Consider the following 17,491-nt stretch of genomic DNA (forward strand, 5'->3'; position numbering starts at 1 on the left):
TCATGGAAAAGCATCTTACTCCACAGGGACAACGCCTCCAGCAGTGTGGTTGCAGGTGCTTGGAGGTCATGGCTAGGCTGGTGCATGTGTACAACCAAACATCACGCACAGAGGTGTTCTCCAAGTGGAAAGAGAGGTTCGTGATCAGCGACGATCTGGTGATCAAGCCGGCGGCGACGAGCGCCGTCTTGTCTTTTCTTCCGGGTTTCTACGGACACAGGATCGAAGATGCCTACGAGGTGGAGGTGGACGTCGGATGGACCCAGGTCAGGTGAACTACATGTCTACTACATTTCCTTGGGCCTGAATCATCCTGTGATACTATCTGTATCTGCAAACTGATTTGCGTAAATTTCAGGTGGTTTCCTTGCTCAAGGCATGTGCCTCGTCCACCACCATATTCACCGATGTGTTTCTCGCGAAAAGAACCGATGCTTTGATGAGCACCACATCGGTGCTCACGATTCACAAGCCTCGGCGTCAAGAAGCCGACAAAGACCCTGGTCCGCAGATGAGCATCAAACTTTTCTTCGACAGGGAGGACAGCAAGGTGATGTACGTCGAGTGCAAGCACGACTTCGTGGACCTGCTCCTCAGTTTCCTGACCTACCCCATGGGATGCATCCTCAAGAACCTGGCCGGCACCTCTCACCGGTTCCGCAGCTTCAACAATCTTTACAGCAGCGCCGACAGTCTCAACACGTCTGGCTTCCTGACGGGACCCTGCTTCGGTGACAAGAGCACGCTGCTCGATCCTAGTATTGCTCCGTTGAAGACCCACGGCGTCGATGGGTCGGATCAGGCAATTGTGGAGTGGTATCATCTCTGCCGGACCGGGAAGCGGCAGTACTCCCGCGCAATGGATAAAAGGTCTTGCCAGTTGTTCGATTCGGTGTTTGTCGATGATCACACCTATGTAGTTGACGACGAGTTGCGTATACATCAAGCTTCGGCCGTGTCGGTGCTGAAGCACTGGTGCAAGAGAAACCGGGATAATGTAGTGGAGATGGACATTGCTGTCAGCAAACGAGAGGCAAGTTATCTCTATATATACAGCCTTGGCACTCATTTTTCTTCTTCTTAGAAATGAGTCATGGCAGTCGATGGCTTTAGGTTTTTTAAGTTTCTTGTGTGGATCAAACACTTGCAGGCTGTCGCGCTACTGCGAGCGGCGATCAATTCAGAGACTGCGCTGACAGATGCGTTCAAGGGGAGGTTTCAGCAGGAAGCACAACAGTTGCCACCTTCAAAAAGAAGAACAGGCTCACCATCGGTGGAGAAGATGCAGATCTTTGTCAAGATCTTCACAGGCGAGACCATCACCCTTGACGTGGCAAGCTCCGACACGGTTGCTGCCGTGAGGAGTAAGATCCAGATGAAGGGGAAGCTAATGGCTGATTGTAGGTTCGTGTACGGTGGCAAATGCCTGCAGGATCCATGGACCCTGGCTGATTGTGGCATTCGCAGAGAAGCCACCATCCACCTTGAGTTTTACCCCCGCGGCCTTATCAAAACAGACACAGAATGACTAAGAGGTTGAGACTTGAGAATCATTATGATGCACACAGCCATTTTTACATTATAGTTTATGAAAGGCAACGAGGCCATGTCATTGGTAACTTGGGTCGATGATCATCACATACATATTCTAAGCCATACTTCGCTGTATAACCATGAGTTGTGGTTCTTCAGAGCACACTGTCAAATTGATCGCAATGTGACCTTACCGAGTGAGAGTAGCAAGATTTAATAACGAGAACCCAGAAATTAAGATAAAAAAACCCACTAGATCATACAATTAATCTTTTCAGCGGAAGAAAAATACCACACGCTGATATTATATAGCTACACAGAAGCTCGGAACTATGTTGTCAAACTAGTTTCAGAAACAGTAAATGAAGGAATCATGAGCGTCATAGTGGCATACTTTTTTTGAGGGATGGCCATCATGGCTAGCTTTATTGCAAATAAAAAGCAGATACATCGTCTACGAGCTTATTCACCAAACAGTCTGGTGGCATACTAGTGTTCTGTGTTTAGTGTAAAGTTCTTATAATAGCGAAAACCAATACAAATACAAGATTACGCACATGCATGTTGACCTTGATGACTGATCAAGACAAGCAAGAAGCACTGGTATGGGTAGTATTATTCAAACTAAAGGGGCACAACTTTGCTACGCTCTGGACAAACTTGGCCAAGGGGCATAATAAAGAAAACGTATGTTTCCATAGCATATACATTATTATTTTCAGTTATACAACATGGCAGAAAACTTACATTGACAAAACTAAACATGTCTAATACTAGCATTCATCAGAGGGCGCTTCCTCTTAACCGCTCTAGCTTGCAGCTCTCGAATCTCACACGTCTGGATGTAGCAATGGTAGGGTGGTATCCGAGACTTCCATGCAAGAGCCTTAAATATACCTTGGGGCCTAGTATTTCCATACCAAACATCCACGTTCGTTATGTTGGGAAGTTCCTCTTCAGAACAGCATGTCTGATTAATACCATGAACCACAGAACATCTTCAGTAGCTCTGCCCAATCGTTGAAGATACATAGGTCTATTCTCCTTGACAGGTTCACACGGATGCTCGCCAAACTTGCAGAGCTGATTTTGTAAGTAGGCTCTTCGGAATGCCAGAACCTTGCACCAGAATTTGATGTCAAAATTGGCTCTCAGTACACAAGCAGCAACATTTGCTTCAATGAGATTACCATTCAGCAATTCTGCAATCTCCATTGCCAAATATACAAGCCTCGGGTGCATCTCGGGGTCCGTACTTCCAAACGTAATCACCTTGAAAAAAATACCAGTATGCCTCATGAGACAGATGCTTCAGTACTAGAGTCTGCGTTGTTCCAAGCTTTGTGATCTTGTCAGATCGGCTTGTGATGATGATTTTGCTGCCACTTATAGTGCTCTGTCGGCAAAGAGGACACAAGATTTCCCACAAATCTTCATAGAGATCCCCAACTATGTCGACGACAATCAGCAATCTCCCATTATTCTCATGTCTCAGTGCACATGTGCCTCCCAAAGCCGCTATATCTTGAACTCTGAAACTATCATGCCTGAAAGAAACAATCTGTGAGAAGCAATCACGTACTCTTTCGTCTTCACAGACATGAGCGACAAGAGTGCTCTTTCCAACACTGTCCGGACCGACAATTGGGAGGACATCAAACCCGCCGAGACTACCATTAGAAGGTTGTGTGCGCAATAGGAAGTCCATAACCAGTTCTGTTTCCCTCTGGCGGGCAAACATGCACTTGCCCAGCAAGAGATGCATGCTGTAAGGCTGACGATGCAGGCGAGGATATGTTGTCAGGAACCTGACCATCTCGCTGGCATCAAGAATCATGGATCTCAAACTGTCGAGGGCCTCTTCAAGCCCTTGCGCTGTTCTTTTGTTGTTGCTGCGGGAGAGGCAGAGGCGTTGTGCATAACGAAAGTTGGACACAACCCCAGATTGACTCACAGCCAGATTATTCTCCTCTTCTTTATGTGCTTGGCATCTGAAGGTGTCAAGCACATAGTAGCCTTGATACATGGCATACCTCAGCATGCTAAGCTGCTGGAGCATTCCATGGTTTGTGATGTGCCGCCCCATGGCCTCGTCGATGATGACCTGTCCCCTGAGTAGAATCCTCTCCAAGCCAGCCTCAACGGCCTCCGCCGGTGGCTTGGAGTATTTGTTGATGATGGAACTCACCGATCTTGATATGAGTTCACCCATCAACGCAGAAATGAAAATCTCCATTTGTGGGCACTGGAGCTTAGGGGAACTGGTATCCTTGGGAATGAACACTGAGCTTGGAAGTTGAAGAGTTGATGTCCCTACAAACTCTTTTTATGCTCTGCCCCTGCCTCCCCCGGCGATTGCTAAAGTCATGCTTCTCAGTTATTGCTGGTTATCAAAGTCATGCTTCCTGGTCAAAAAAGAAGGGATCGATCTGCATCCTCAGGAATGAACACCGAGCTTGGAAGTTGACGTCTCTGCTGGTTACAAAGTCCACCTTGCTGGTCAATAGTAAAACGTTTTACCATAGAAAATGCCAGTGCTCCACTCACTAAAATTGGATCCATTCCATGCACGTCATGCTTTGTACTCCCTCCGTTCCTAAATACTTGTCTTTCTAGAGATTTCAACAAGTGACTACATACGGCGCAAAATGAGTGAATCTACACTTTAAAATATGTCTACATACATCCATATATTGAGTCCATTTGAAATGCCTAGAAAGACAAGTATTTGGGAACGGAGGGAGTATCTGGTTGCATTTTTGTTGCTTTATCACAGACTTGATCTCTGGGGTCATTTGTTTACGAGCCATCACCATGCAGATCTTTGATGAACCTGACTGAGAACCAACTCTTTGATCTTTGATGGACCATCACCACATATTTCTTTCTATCAGGCAGACTTGACCCAGAACCAACTGTCGAGTCGTTGTTGCTGAAGCATCATCACATGTTTTTTTCAACATCAAACAGACTTGACTGTTGACTTGGAACCAACTCTTGGTTGTTTGCTGCTAACACTTCATTTATCTGAATCTAGTGGAGTATGCAACTAGCCTGAAATTGATAAACATACTGAGCATAGCGTACTATTCAAGGAGAGACTTAGCATGCACTGACCAAGTCCTACAGTTTTCAGTGTACAGAAATTTCTTTGTGTCGAAAGGATCCTGAAATCATTTCACACCTCTTAATTCAAAAGATAGGCCGTCAACTAATTCAGCCTGTAATGGCCAACCTATCTGCGGAGATAAAAACTCATTTGTTAACTCAATGTTGAACATGAGATAATAAAGTCGCCCTTTATCGGAACTCAATGTTGAACAGTCTTTATGGCAGCATACTAAATTGTACTGTAGGTGAACTGCACATTCAAGTTTATAAAGAAGAGGAGCCACTGAATTTTTATCACGAACAGTTAAACAAATCTACCAAACTGTATGTCCATCATTTGAACTAGGGATCCATCACCACCCTGCAGAATGAGCAGGTAATTTTCTTGCGGGGCCAAGGATAATAAGCAGATCAACTCAACTTGACAAAATGGGATGAACCACAATAGGAGAAAACGACCACAAAACCATAACTGAAACCTGAAACGTCAACCTGAGAAAAAAATCAACCAACCATCCTTAAAATCAATCTATAAAAGTTTACCACAAAACAAAACAAAATCGATCCATAAAATGAATCACTTATTGAGTTAACATTGAAATAAAGCTGTTGAAAGGAATTGGAATCGCCCCTGCTAGTGCTCGGCTTAAAGCAGTTGAGCTCGTACCTGCTTAAAGATCTTGCTAGTCTGCTGACAGACATTGGCCTTAACAGAGTCCCTAACTTGCATTCCTAAAATCTAATCCGCACACCGCTTGTTCAGCCAGTGAGATTGAAATAGATCGGAAAGAAGCGAGAGAAATCGAAAGCAACCTGTTGAAAGGAAGTTGTGCTGCAGCTAGGTGCCGCCACGGCGAGGACGGCGGGCGAATGGCGGTGGACGAGTTCACCGGCGAGCCGACGGCTGCGGGGCCGGGCGTGCGCCGTCTTCAGAGGAGTTTTTGTTTTTCTGAGAATGATTCAGGGGAGCTGCTCTCGCACAAATTGGTCCAGAGCTCGTCTAGAGGCCTTCTGAAATGCTGGCCTGCTGGATATGGGCCATTGGCCAGCTGAGCTGAGCTGAGCCTAGCTGACTGACATGTTTCCCTCAAAAAAAAAAAAAAAAGCTGACTGACATGTTCTAGTCCTCCTATTTTCTGCCCGCTTCCTATTTGCCTTTTTATTAGAAACTATTCCTATTTTCCTTTTTTAGACTAAACACACTTTATTCATTAATCAAAGGCCAAATACATTGGTATAAAATTTAGGTAGGGAGGATCAAGGAGCCACAGATGAGTCCCTAAAGAAAGGCCTAATAAGTGCTTAGCAAGGCCGCGAGCCTCAACATTTTTTTCACGTCCCTCAAAGATGAAAGTACATGCCGTGAACTGTGTTGAGGTAGCTTTCATCTCCTTGACGATGCTCCCATATAAGCCTCCTGCATTGTTTTTGATATTTGTCACTTACAGGGCAATCGGTACGTGGCGCACACCACCTCTCATACGTAATGGGCTGGGCCATGAAGCTTCTAGAGTCTTCCGACCCTTTTTCTTCTAGTTCTCTGTTCAATTTTTTCCCTTTTCTTTTTTTCTTTTTTCACTTTCATAAACTTTTTTCGAATTCATGATTGCTTTTTTAAATTCATAATTTTTTTATTTTGAATTTGTGAACATTTCTTGAGTTTGCAAAATTTTTTAATTCACAATTTGTTTCAAAGAATTTATAATTTTTTCTTAAATTTGTGAAACATTTCTTTTGAAATCCCTTTTTTTATTTTGCAATAATTTTGAAAGTCAACGGTTGAGCAAGTCAACCGTGAACCATGGGTGAGGCGCGTGCGCCTGACCTGGTAAGTGAGCTTCTCGCCTCACATTGTTGGACCAGCCAAAGCCAACATCCACGTGAGGTCTATTCTCTAGGCAGCACCGCAAGCGTTGAGTAGGAAGTCTATGCTTTTTGCTTCTTGTATGAGAACATAGGTGGAATTGTGTGGAGGAGAGCATGGCGTTATAGAGGACGGGCTCCTGGGATCCTGAATTAAAAAAACATATTAAAATTTCCAAAAAATACTATTATATTTTGCAAATACATGTGCATGTTCTTCAACTATGTGTTAAATTTCATTAGGTAATGCAATTTATTTGCAGGCTACACAAAAAAGACAAAAACTTGGCCCAAATACAATAAAGAAAAAGCCCATTTTAATCTATGTATTTGTCTTTTTTATATCACATATGAACATGTATGTGCATGATTTCTTTCAACGTGTATACTACAAATATATCTTTGTGTGTATAATTTTTCCAGATTCTTTTAGGTGTAGAAATAGTATTTTCGCTGAAAAAATAGAGGGTTGCGTGGAGTTCAGCCTCCATATGCACTTTGTGGAATCGTGTGCTCCTACCCGCCCATCATCGACGGCTGCCCTTTCACTGTTGCGCCCGGCAGCCACCCATATCCGACCTCTAAACCCTATTCTCTAGTGCCGTAGACACCTCCCCCCCCCCTCTAGCACCGCACCGCGTCTTCTCCTCAGGAGTCGGTGAAAGGTTTTCGGCATCGGTTCGTTATGAGGGTCGGTACGAGCGATAGTGCTCATACAGGACCTCGTCTTGTGCTATGGACTTGAAGAAGGTTTTGATGCTGGTCGGGTACGACCATGGGTAAGATCCATAACACTCACGCCGCACATTGTCTTCCACTCTGGATACTTTGCTGCTTTCGGTACAGTCTTGGCACGAGCATGCTCGCTCGTACCCGACATAGTCTTCTCCTCTGGTCTCCAAGGTTCCTTTTCGGCGGTTTGGTACGACCTGTGGTATCATTTGGTGCACTTGTACCACAATCCATCTTCTCCTCTGTTGCCTCCATGACTCCTCCTTCCTTTTTCCTTTTGTTTGCCCTTCAAGTGATCTTTTAAGGCATGTTTTCTCTTGCAAAACATGCATGATCTCTGGTATCCTTTTGTTAGTTCACGAACAATCGGTATAAATATTTAGAGGCAAATACACCAGTGGTACAACAAGTTGCATAGGATGATCACTTTGACGTCTTAAGTAAAAATACATAAAAGTAGTGCCTAAACTTGTCTTTTGGTGCATATACGGTGCAAATTTCATCCGCAGCCGTATAAAGCGACAGCGTGACTCCAGGGCCACAGTTAGTGAATGGCCATGACTGGAGCGTTGTATTATTTGCGAAAAATTCCCTGAATTAGTACAAGTACCCAAAACGCCAATGTGCATGTCCATGACCATAAGACCCACCTGTCAGTCAGCAGTACAACAGAATAATTACGTAAAATCAACATTATTTTGGCGGACGGATAACAATGGTTTATTATTTGGAAGCGGACACGCTCATGGGCGTAAAACTGTTCCAATCATTTGCGGCCCATTTTTGATATGTTATTTCTTTTTTGCAAATTTCGATATGTTATTTATTTTCACGTGTTACTTTAAATAACACTCACATAAATAAATATTATTTATGGATTTTAAATTTTTTTCCTTAATTGAAAGAAGTTTTCGCGTACTTAATAAAAATATAATTTAGTTGATTCATAAATATAATTTTATTACTTTAAATGTTTCCATAATTTTATGATCCATAGATATAATTTCATTTCTATCAATATTATTTAGCAGTACATGAATAATTTATAAAGCAAGTTATTTTATTTCTATGAATATTCGTAAATATTAAGTCTACTTATAGCATGCGTGGATCTTAAGCCTATTTATCAAATAATATGATTAGTACCCTAAAAATATGATTAATTTTTGTAGATACGTTGTTATAGAAAACAGTTTATCCTCTTTAGGCGTAGATGTTCCTTGGGTGCAGTGGCTAGATCCATGTGTTGGGTTTTGCGTGGTCGTGGGTTCCATCCTAGAGCCCAGTCTTTTATCTGGATTTTCCTTTTAGTGTTCACTCCACTGACAGGTGGGACCCAATGATTATATTGACACATTGGGGATTATTCAGTGTGTTCTGTTGGAAAATGCAAAGCTCTAGTCACTGACAGTGGGCCGGCCGCCATGTTGACACACATCCTGGCACATATACGGCCACGGATGAAATTTGCACCGTATATGCACCACAAAAACAAGTTTAGGCACTACTTTCATGTATTTTTCAACTTGCGGCACCAAAGTGATCATCCTATACAACTTGTTGTACCACCGGTGTATTTGCCTCAAATATTTACTATATCCTCTTGTTTTAAAGATGGGTCACCTCCCATTAACCATTGGGTTTAATTAGGGTTGCTTAGCTCAACCTTCATACTTTTACTTTTAAGTATGGACTTCGCTTGGTCCGCACCCTTTGAGACTTACCACGTCTAGTCCTTTATGAGGAGGAATATACTTTTCCTTGTGTCCGTCTCCGGGCTTCCTCGATACCTCATAATTTTTTCATAAATTTTGAAGGTTACCTTTCATTCCACACAATCAAAGTTTGCTCCTGCCGTATTAATAAATGGCCTTTAAAGAATAACAGATACTTTTTCATCTTCAGATTACAGTAAAATCTGTAGAGATGACCTGTCTGTCTAACCTAAGAGTTGGAAAATTTTCTTATAGGGATCGAGACATGGATGCCGCCTGTCATAACATCCAGCTAAATGGTCAAATCAAATGGAGTTGACGTTTGTGCCACGTCAGCCCTGATGGATGGGCCATAGCTGTCATGATAATCACGGTTAGTTTGAGCAAAGCAGTAACTAGCATTTTCTCGTAAAAAAAGACTTAAAGTGGTAGTTTTTTTGCCAAACAATGAAGTGTTTGTTTTTGGAACCTTAACCTGAATTGTGGTAGTTTTTTGCTATTTACTCATCCGATCAAACTCAACACTTTATATCATAGAAAAAGGAGTCATTGATCGCATCAGGGATGAAGTTGTGAGGCAGCGATTGCATGGTGCTCGTGGATACTGCCTAGCTTGATCGTCAAGTCATCGCTGATCACAAACCGTTCTTTCCCTCTTACAAACCTTCCGATCCCGGAGATCGCGCTGTTGTAGACGTACACGAGTCTAGCCATGACTAGCCAACACCTGCAGAAGTCGCCGCCTACCTGTAGGTTCGGCTGGTTCTGCACGAATGTATCGTAGTAACTGCATAGTGCTCTTGGACCATAGCTGTTGATATCAAAAGACCGTCATCAACCTCTCAGCGCCGAGTAAATTGCACAGAAGTACCACCATTGGGGCATTGCAAGCAGATTGATACCAAGATTGATAATTTTTACGTATCAGTACCAACTTTGGGGTGAGGCGTTGCAAAAGAGGCTAAAACTGCTGTTTGTACGTATTGACAGGAAAACTGACCGGTTGGACCCGCCTGTCAGGTGCTGACGTGGCATGTTTTTTGCAGAAAACTCCCTTGCATTGTACGTAATCCCATAAATGCTCAATTATTTCGGGAAAATGGCTCAAATGATAGGCTTTTTTCCCGTTCGTAATTTCCACCAGCGACTCGGACTTGTTTGAAATTTTGAGTCGGTTTGAACAAATAAATAAGACAAACAAAATTTCAAACAAGTCCGAGTCGCTGGTGGAAATTATGAATGGAAAAAAAGCCTCTCATTTGAGCCTTTTTCCCGGAAATAATTAAGCATTTATGGGATTACGTATAAAGCAAGGGAGTTTTTTGCAAAAGACATGCCACGTCAGCACCCGACAGGCGGGTCCAACCGGTCAGTTTTCCTGTCAATACGTACAAACAGCAGTTTTAGCCTCTTTTGCAACGCCTCGCCCTAAAGTTGGTACTGATACGTAAAAATTACCAATCTTGATACCAATCTGCTTCCAATGCCCCAATTGTGATACTTCTGTGCAATTTACTCCTCAGCGCCAGATCAATTGAACCAAATATGATAATTATCATGGTGTCACCCTATCTCTATACATATACGACTACATATGTTAGTTATACTAGTACAATGCCCGTGCGTTGTCACGGGCATTTAATTTTTTTTCATATTGGTGTATAAAACTTGATGATATTTTTGCGCCTTTCAATGACATCGCATGGGGACCCTTGTTGATGTTTTTAAACATCGACATAATCCATCTTTATCTCTCTCATCCCCTACAATAATAAACATATATGTAGAAATATACCTTTTGTGTTATCATGTGCAAAATATATACAAAAAATAACAATTATTTGTATGCACCTCTTCTGGTTGTGTAAAACTTGACGAGGTCTCAGTCCAATCCATCAAAGCATTATCCGAAGCCATCAGTTTTAAACTCTGACCCGAAAAAGTAAAGATATATTCATCGGTCAGCTGCTAGATAACAACATGTGACATTTTTAGTCGAAGTGTGTGGCATCGTGCCTTCTATTAGAGTGGGTCACATCCAATTTCGATAATGGCTCACCTTTGAATCACTTGTTTGTAATTATTCCATAGAAATGACTTATTAGGATAGGCGCTATTATTCACTATATAGAAAATGTGTGACATTTCTTTAAAAGCAAACAGTGGCTTTTCCCTTAAAAAAGCAATCAACAACTCCTTTTCTTCTTATCTAAAAAGGCGATTCTGTGCAATTTACTCCTCAGCGACAGATCAATTGAACCAAATGTGATAATTATCATGGTGTCACCCTATCCCTATACATATACGAGTACATATATTAGTTATACTAGTACAATGCCCGTGCTTTGCCACGGGCCTTTATTTTTTTTTCATGTTGGTGTATAAAACTTGATGATATGTTTGGGCCTTTCAATGACATCGCATGGGGACCCTTGTCGATGTTTTTAAACGTCGACATAATCCATCTTTATCTCTCTCATCCCCTACAATAATAAACATATATGTAGAAATATACCTTTTGTGTTATCATGTGCAAAATATATACAAAAAATAACAATTATTTGTATGCACCTCTTCTGGTTGTGTAAAACTCGACGAGGTCTCAGTCCAATCCATCAAAGCATTATCCGAAGCCATCAGTTTTAAACTCTGACCCGAAAAAGTAAAGATATATTCATCGGTCAGCTGCTAGATAACAACATGTGACATTTTTAGTCGAAGTGTGTGGCATCGTGCCTTCTATTAGAGTGGGTCACATCCAATTTCGATAATGGCTCACCTTTGAATCACTTGTTTGTAATTATTCCATAGAAATGACTTATTAGGATAGGCGGTATTATTCACTATATAGAAAATGTGTGACATTTCTTTAAAAGCAAACAGTGGCTTTTCCCTTAAAAAAGCAATCAACAACTCCTTTTCTTCTTATCTAAAAAGGCGATTCTGTGCAATTTACTCCTCAGCGACTGATCAATTGAACCAAATGTGATAATTATCATGGTGTCACCCTATCCCTATACATATACGAGTACATATATTAGTTATACTAGTACAATGCCCGTGCTTTGCCACGGGCCTTTATTTTTTTTTCATGTTGGTGTATAAAACTTGATGATATGTTTGGGCCTTTCAATGACATCGCATGGGGACCCTTGTCGATGTTTTTAAACGTCGACATAATCCATCTTTATCTCTCTCATCCCCTACAATAATAAACATATATGTAGAAATATACCTTTTGTGTTATCATGTGCAAAATATATACAAAAAATAACAATTATTTGTATGCACCTCTTCTGGTTGTGTAAAACTCGACGAGGTCTCAGTCCAATCCATCAAAGCATTATCCGAAGCCATCAGTTTTAAACTCTGACCCGAAAAAGTAAAGATATATTCATCGGTCAGCTGCTAGATAACAACATGTGACATTTTTAGTCCAAGTGTGTGGCATCGTGCCTTCTATTAGAGTGGGTCACATCCAATTTCGATAATGGCTCACCTTTGAATCACTTGTTTGTAATTATTCCATAGAAATGACTTATTAGGATACGCGGTATTATTCACTATATAAAAAATGTGTGACATTTCTTTAAAAGCAAACAGTGGCTTTTCCCTTAAAAAAGCAATCAACAACTCCTTTTCTTCTTATCTAAAAAAGGCGATTCACTCTCTCACCCCACACCACACTGCTCACACTCATATCTCATTCCCCCAACCTACTCACCCCGCGCCATCGCCATCTCTCCCCATCATGGAAAGTCATATCCAAATAAATGCCAGCTCTATCAAAAAGATGAAATAAAATCTAAAGATACTTTAACATTGTTTCTATTTTGGTACTGCTGCTCATCTCACTTGAAAATAATATTTACAAATGATCATACTTTTGCTCATATCTCTTCTAAGCAACCTGATGAACATTGTAGTCAATGATACGTCTTTGGTGCTCAAATGGTGAAGCTTCTACTTCACTCCTTGCTTTCTTTAAGAATTGGCACATATAATAATCAAGGACTCCTAATCTCTTGGGCATATATCACATCAAACGATAGGGCATTCTACACAATTGTTTCCCTCCCACTGAACCTGAAGTTATTAGCCCTAGAGTGTTGTTATGCACCGTCACAATACCGCCCGCTTCAGCTTCTTCGACTGTGGGGCTACTGGATATATCTCGGAACGACACCCGCACCCGGCTCCTTCGGTTCAATGGTAGTATTGTTTTTCATGAAAATAGTTGCATTAAGAGTGAGTTAATTCTAATCTTTCTTTGGTTCTATGCTATTTTTCTGTCGAACCTTTGTCCACCGTACAAGAAAGGGTTGTAATTCTTAGCTATTGTGCTTCTGTAACAAAAAAGCTATGTAAATAAATGACTGGTCCTAAGCTACTCTTGCTATCATTCATCCTGTCAAAACAAGATTAAATTGGTCCAGATAGTTTTACGGTAATTATACATAAACAAGAAGTGTAAATGTAATAATAAACAGGTATGAGCATATATACCTCATTGTGGTCGTCATTCTTCTTGAGGCGAGTGGATCCCTTCCCTTTTATTGTTTTCCCAAATGGAGTTATTCATGTTGATCTTAACCTTGATGGTATACCTGGTGGATCTACCATTGAATATATCAGACTACATACGAGGATATATGTGCCTGAATGTGATGGGGACCTGCATCCTTGATCCCAGGCTTATTAATCTTGATGGAGTCGATGAGGTCAATGTTGGCAATACTGCTATCACGAAGCCACATTTTATAATGGAAGCAACATGGTGAGGCTCAAATAGTATATTAGGATTTGCGAGCAGCATGTTGAACCCCAAACTGGAGTCATTCTTGTCCTTGAGGCTGAGGTACAGCTTGGTAGCAGTCTCTTCAAAGCAGAAGTGGCGGAACTTGATCTTGTCTTCGCCGGTCTTTTATTGGATTAGCATGGTACCACACTTGTCAAAACAACCCTCTATGAAAATATATATTTTAAGAGACATTGGAACAATGCTTCGACAGTACAAGTTTTGTTAGCATGCACTAATCCACTAATCTTTGAAATGAATAAATGTTAGTAATTATATAAAAACCAGAAGATGAACAACACTACTGCTTTCTCCACAACATAAACCAACAAATTCTATACTCTAACAATCCTGAATATGTATGAATAAAACAACCAGGCTCAGCTATTTTGCATCAACCATGAAAATCTATAGGAACTTCCTTGTGTTCAATTGAAAAAATAGCACATGACTATAGAAAGAACAGCAGGCTTGATAATAACTAATCCATGAACAGAACTTGTTTAACACATGACTAATCCATGACTATAGAAAGTTCATTATACTTGGTCACTCGTCTGTTGCCTGCCATGATTTTTCCGTCTTTATTGACTATCATTACTTTGATCCGTCTAAATTGTTTAGCATGTAGCATGTATTCCCATATTGTATGGCTCAATCATTCAAACCTCTATCTCGATCATTTACTTGCTTGTGTGGTCTGGGATGCCCGGTGTCCTGTCTATTTGTAATATGATTTTGCTGGCAGGATTTGCTTGTCTTTCTAGAAGGACTGGTTTATCAAGCCATTCTGACCAAGGTGGCCCTTGTTAGCTATTCACGTCCATAGCGATGAATGACTCAACCGCTTGGCGCTCCTGTCTAGAAAAAAATCATTATAAAGTTGGCCCTAGGCGTTCTAGTGATTATACAAGAAGAATCGATATAAAGTCTTATAGTCTTCCTGTAGTTGTCATTCTCACGTTTGAAATTTTCAATCTTCTTCTGGACTTGGTCTGGTCCACTTAACCATGTACGCGAGGTTGTGCTTCAGGGATGGACATTCCTTATGTGAAATCCAATATGGGATACATAGTAACATCAACATGTCACGCAAAGAGTCACATCGAAGAAAAAACACAAGAAAACTATGAACAGGTTTGTTTCTGTTGACAAAGAAAAACTATGATTATCCAAAACAAGAGGAGGGTAATAATAAGAAGGCGAGTTTATTACCTGACTCCCTTGGCATCGATGGAAAATGTGATGGTGGAGTTGCTGCTTGTGAAGACGTACGCTCTTCCACCCGTCGACTTACCCCACTCACTCCTCCAGCTTCGCACCTAGCCGGCCTAAGCCACTACGTTACCTAATATTCTTTTACCAAAAGCAACAACAGATTCACAACTACATTCAGTTTGTTTCAGTTATGAATATTATGATAAGCAGGAGAGGCTCAACTACGAATCAATCGATCCATGCCCCCTTAACGAGGTGGAACTCAATGTCGCATGAGAGGCCCGTCATCATGGACGTCACCGCACAACCATAATGAGGCAAGTTCATAAATCTCACTGATTTGGTTATTACTCGATGATTCGCTATCATCCTCGTGTCTTCTCTTGCTAGTCAAAATATCGAGCAGTTTTACATCAACAATCACAGAAAAAACAATTGTAGCACCGTGTAATCTCGTTAGAACCGGTTACAATGACAAAAGGTCTCCTTAATTGTCTTCTTACATGCAGCACTGACAAAATGATCCTGCAAGAAAGGGAATCATTAGCAAATACACTAAAAAAAAGAGGTTGCTGATAAAACCGAAAATGAAGTACATCTACTCACAGAGGGTTGATTTGGGCAAATATTTTATTGTGCCAAATACTACTACAGAGTCTCTCATGTCAAACTTCATTCATTCAATGCTACAACCTAGACCAGTCTTAATGTTGTAGCCTCATTGCAATAATTGCCATCTATGCCTTCTACACCACCTCATTAATCAGCAGACAAATCAAGAATGGCAAATATATGGCACCAAACATATCTATAACTATCTCCTCTTGCACCAAAACGGTAGCAATGACGAGTATATAATATTTTGCCAAAATCTATCGTCGATAACGCACCAACAAATTAAACTGATATAGCACACCAGAACCGAGTCGTGCTGATCGCCTTCGCTCATTGCCATCGACAGGAATCTTCTCTGTCTGGCCGCCGCTTCTAGGTGCTACTCCACTCCTCCTTGGTTGCCTGGTCGCTGCCACAAAGCTGATATGGTCACTGCTCCACTTGTACCTGGATTAATTACAACAGTAAGAATGCCAGCTGCAATTAACCATGAAAACAATCGAAGTGCATACATCAGTTCCAGCTGTGATGCATATAAACATTGTATGTTTAGCACTTGATCATATGAGTGTTATGCATTGTAATGGAAAAATAAACACTTTGAGTCTGCCACAAAAGGTGAAACACTTTTGGTGTCGATGTTGCATTTCTCGAGCTGAAGAACAGAACAAATTCACCTGCCCGCCTCGAGACCAGGTCAACAACAACTCCCCCGGCTCCCACTATGATGTGTCCGCTGTGATGCATATAAACACTGTGATGCATATAAACATTGTATGTTTAGCACTTGATCATATGAATGTTATGCATTGTAATGGAAAAATAAACACTTTGAGTCTGCCACAAAAGGTGAAACACTTTTGGTGTCGATGTTGCATTTCTCGAGCTGAAGAACAGAACAAATTCACCTGCCCGCCTCGAGACCAGGTCAACAACAACTCCCCCGGCTCCCACTATGATGTGTCCGCTGCGTTTAGCCCGATCACCGCCGTGCGTCCCTCGGGACGGAGCAGCTCCCGCACCGCGTTCCCACGAATTCTTCAAACGGTATTATCTTTCACAAATGAACATTCTAGGCTAGCTGCTTTAGAAAAACAAATTTTATTACTCAATTATCTATTTTAATTTTATTTTAACAACATATCATCCTTTTTCCATAGGTAGTCACTTAATTGGTCTCATTGAAATCATTTTGACAACACCCTAAAGGTAAAACAGAACTTACCATGGTTTTCCATTGAGCTGAAGAATAAAATAAACCACATGCCTGGGAAGTAGATTGATACTGTTGAGTCCAAGAAGATCCATCAAAAACAGCTGATTTAGTGGCCCAAGCTTCTATAGTATATGGTGCAGTATTGCTGATGAATGTAGTGGAAATGCTTTCTTCCAATTTAGCCATTTTAAATCAAAATCAACAATATTTTCACTGCATTTCACCACATTCAGTTATATTAAAATTTCAGGAATACAAAGTAATAATTTGACAATGGTGCGAAATAAATAAATTATTTCACTCGTAGAGTGCTAGTTCTGGTATCCTAGCAAAGTAAGCTAAATCAAAGTGTCATAGCTAACAAAGCATACTCAAAACCTCTCTAGATTTTTGTTACACCATTACCATACATGTTTCCAGACTTGATTTTGCTGTTAGGAGCCAGCAACAGCAGCTAGAAACATTGGCATTATTGATGATACAACTGAACCTTTATGTAGCAAGTGTTTCAAAGATTTATATTCGACACAACAACTTGCTGAATACTACTTTGAACTTAAAAGGTGAGGGAGAAATAAAAACTTGAGTCACACAGTCACATCAATGATACGATGAGAATGAAAAAATCAATGGAAAAGTACCGCTTAATATTTCACAGTTTCATCATGGTCATCAACACCGCTAAGTTGG

At 41.1% G+C, this 17,491-nt stretch overlaps 1 protein-coding gene and 1 pseudogene across 1 annotated transcript; one reads left to right on the plus strand and one right to left on the minus strand.

Annotated features, from left to right (window-relative positions):
* The first annotated feature begins 592 nt into the window (after positions 1-592).
* On the plus strand, positions 593-1,598 carry LOC119298449. The gene is made up of 2 exons (XM_037575845.1): positions 593-1,033; positions 1,151-1,598. The coding sequence occupies exons 1-2, from the start codon at positions 614-616 to the stop codon at positions 1,526-1,528; spliced, it is 798 nt and encodes a 265-aa protein (XP_037431742.1). The 5' UTR covers positions 593-613; the 3' UTR covers positions 1,529-1,598.
* A 707-nt stretch (positions 1,599-2,305) lies between these two features.
* Positions 2,306-3,553, minus strand: LOC119298448 (annotated as a pseudogene).
* Positions 3,554-17,491: the final 13,938 nt, after the last annotated feature.

The sequence above is a fragment of the Triticum dicoccoides genome, chromosome 5A (assembly GCF_002162155.2).
Source record: "Triticum dicoccoides isolate Atlit2015 ecotype Zavitan chromosome 5A, WEW_v2.0, whole genome shotgun sequence".
Lineage (NCBI taxonomy): Eukaryota > Viridiplantae > Streptophyta > Magnoliopsida > Poales > Poaceae > Triticum > Triticum dicoccoides.

Excerpts from the sequence above, each read along its gene's own strand:
- LOC119298449 (XM_037575845.1), top strand. The coding sequence starts at position 614 with ATGGGATGCATCCTCAAGAACCTGGCCGGCACCTCTCACCGGTTCCGC. Across the intron at positions 1,034-1,150 it reads TTGCTGTCAGCAAACGAGAG|GCTGTCGCGCTACTGCGAGC; the intron begins GCAAGTTATCTC and ends AAACACTTGCAG.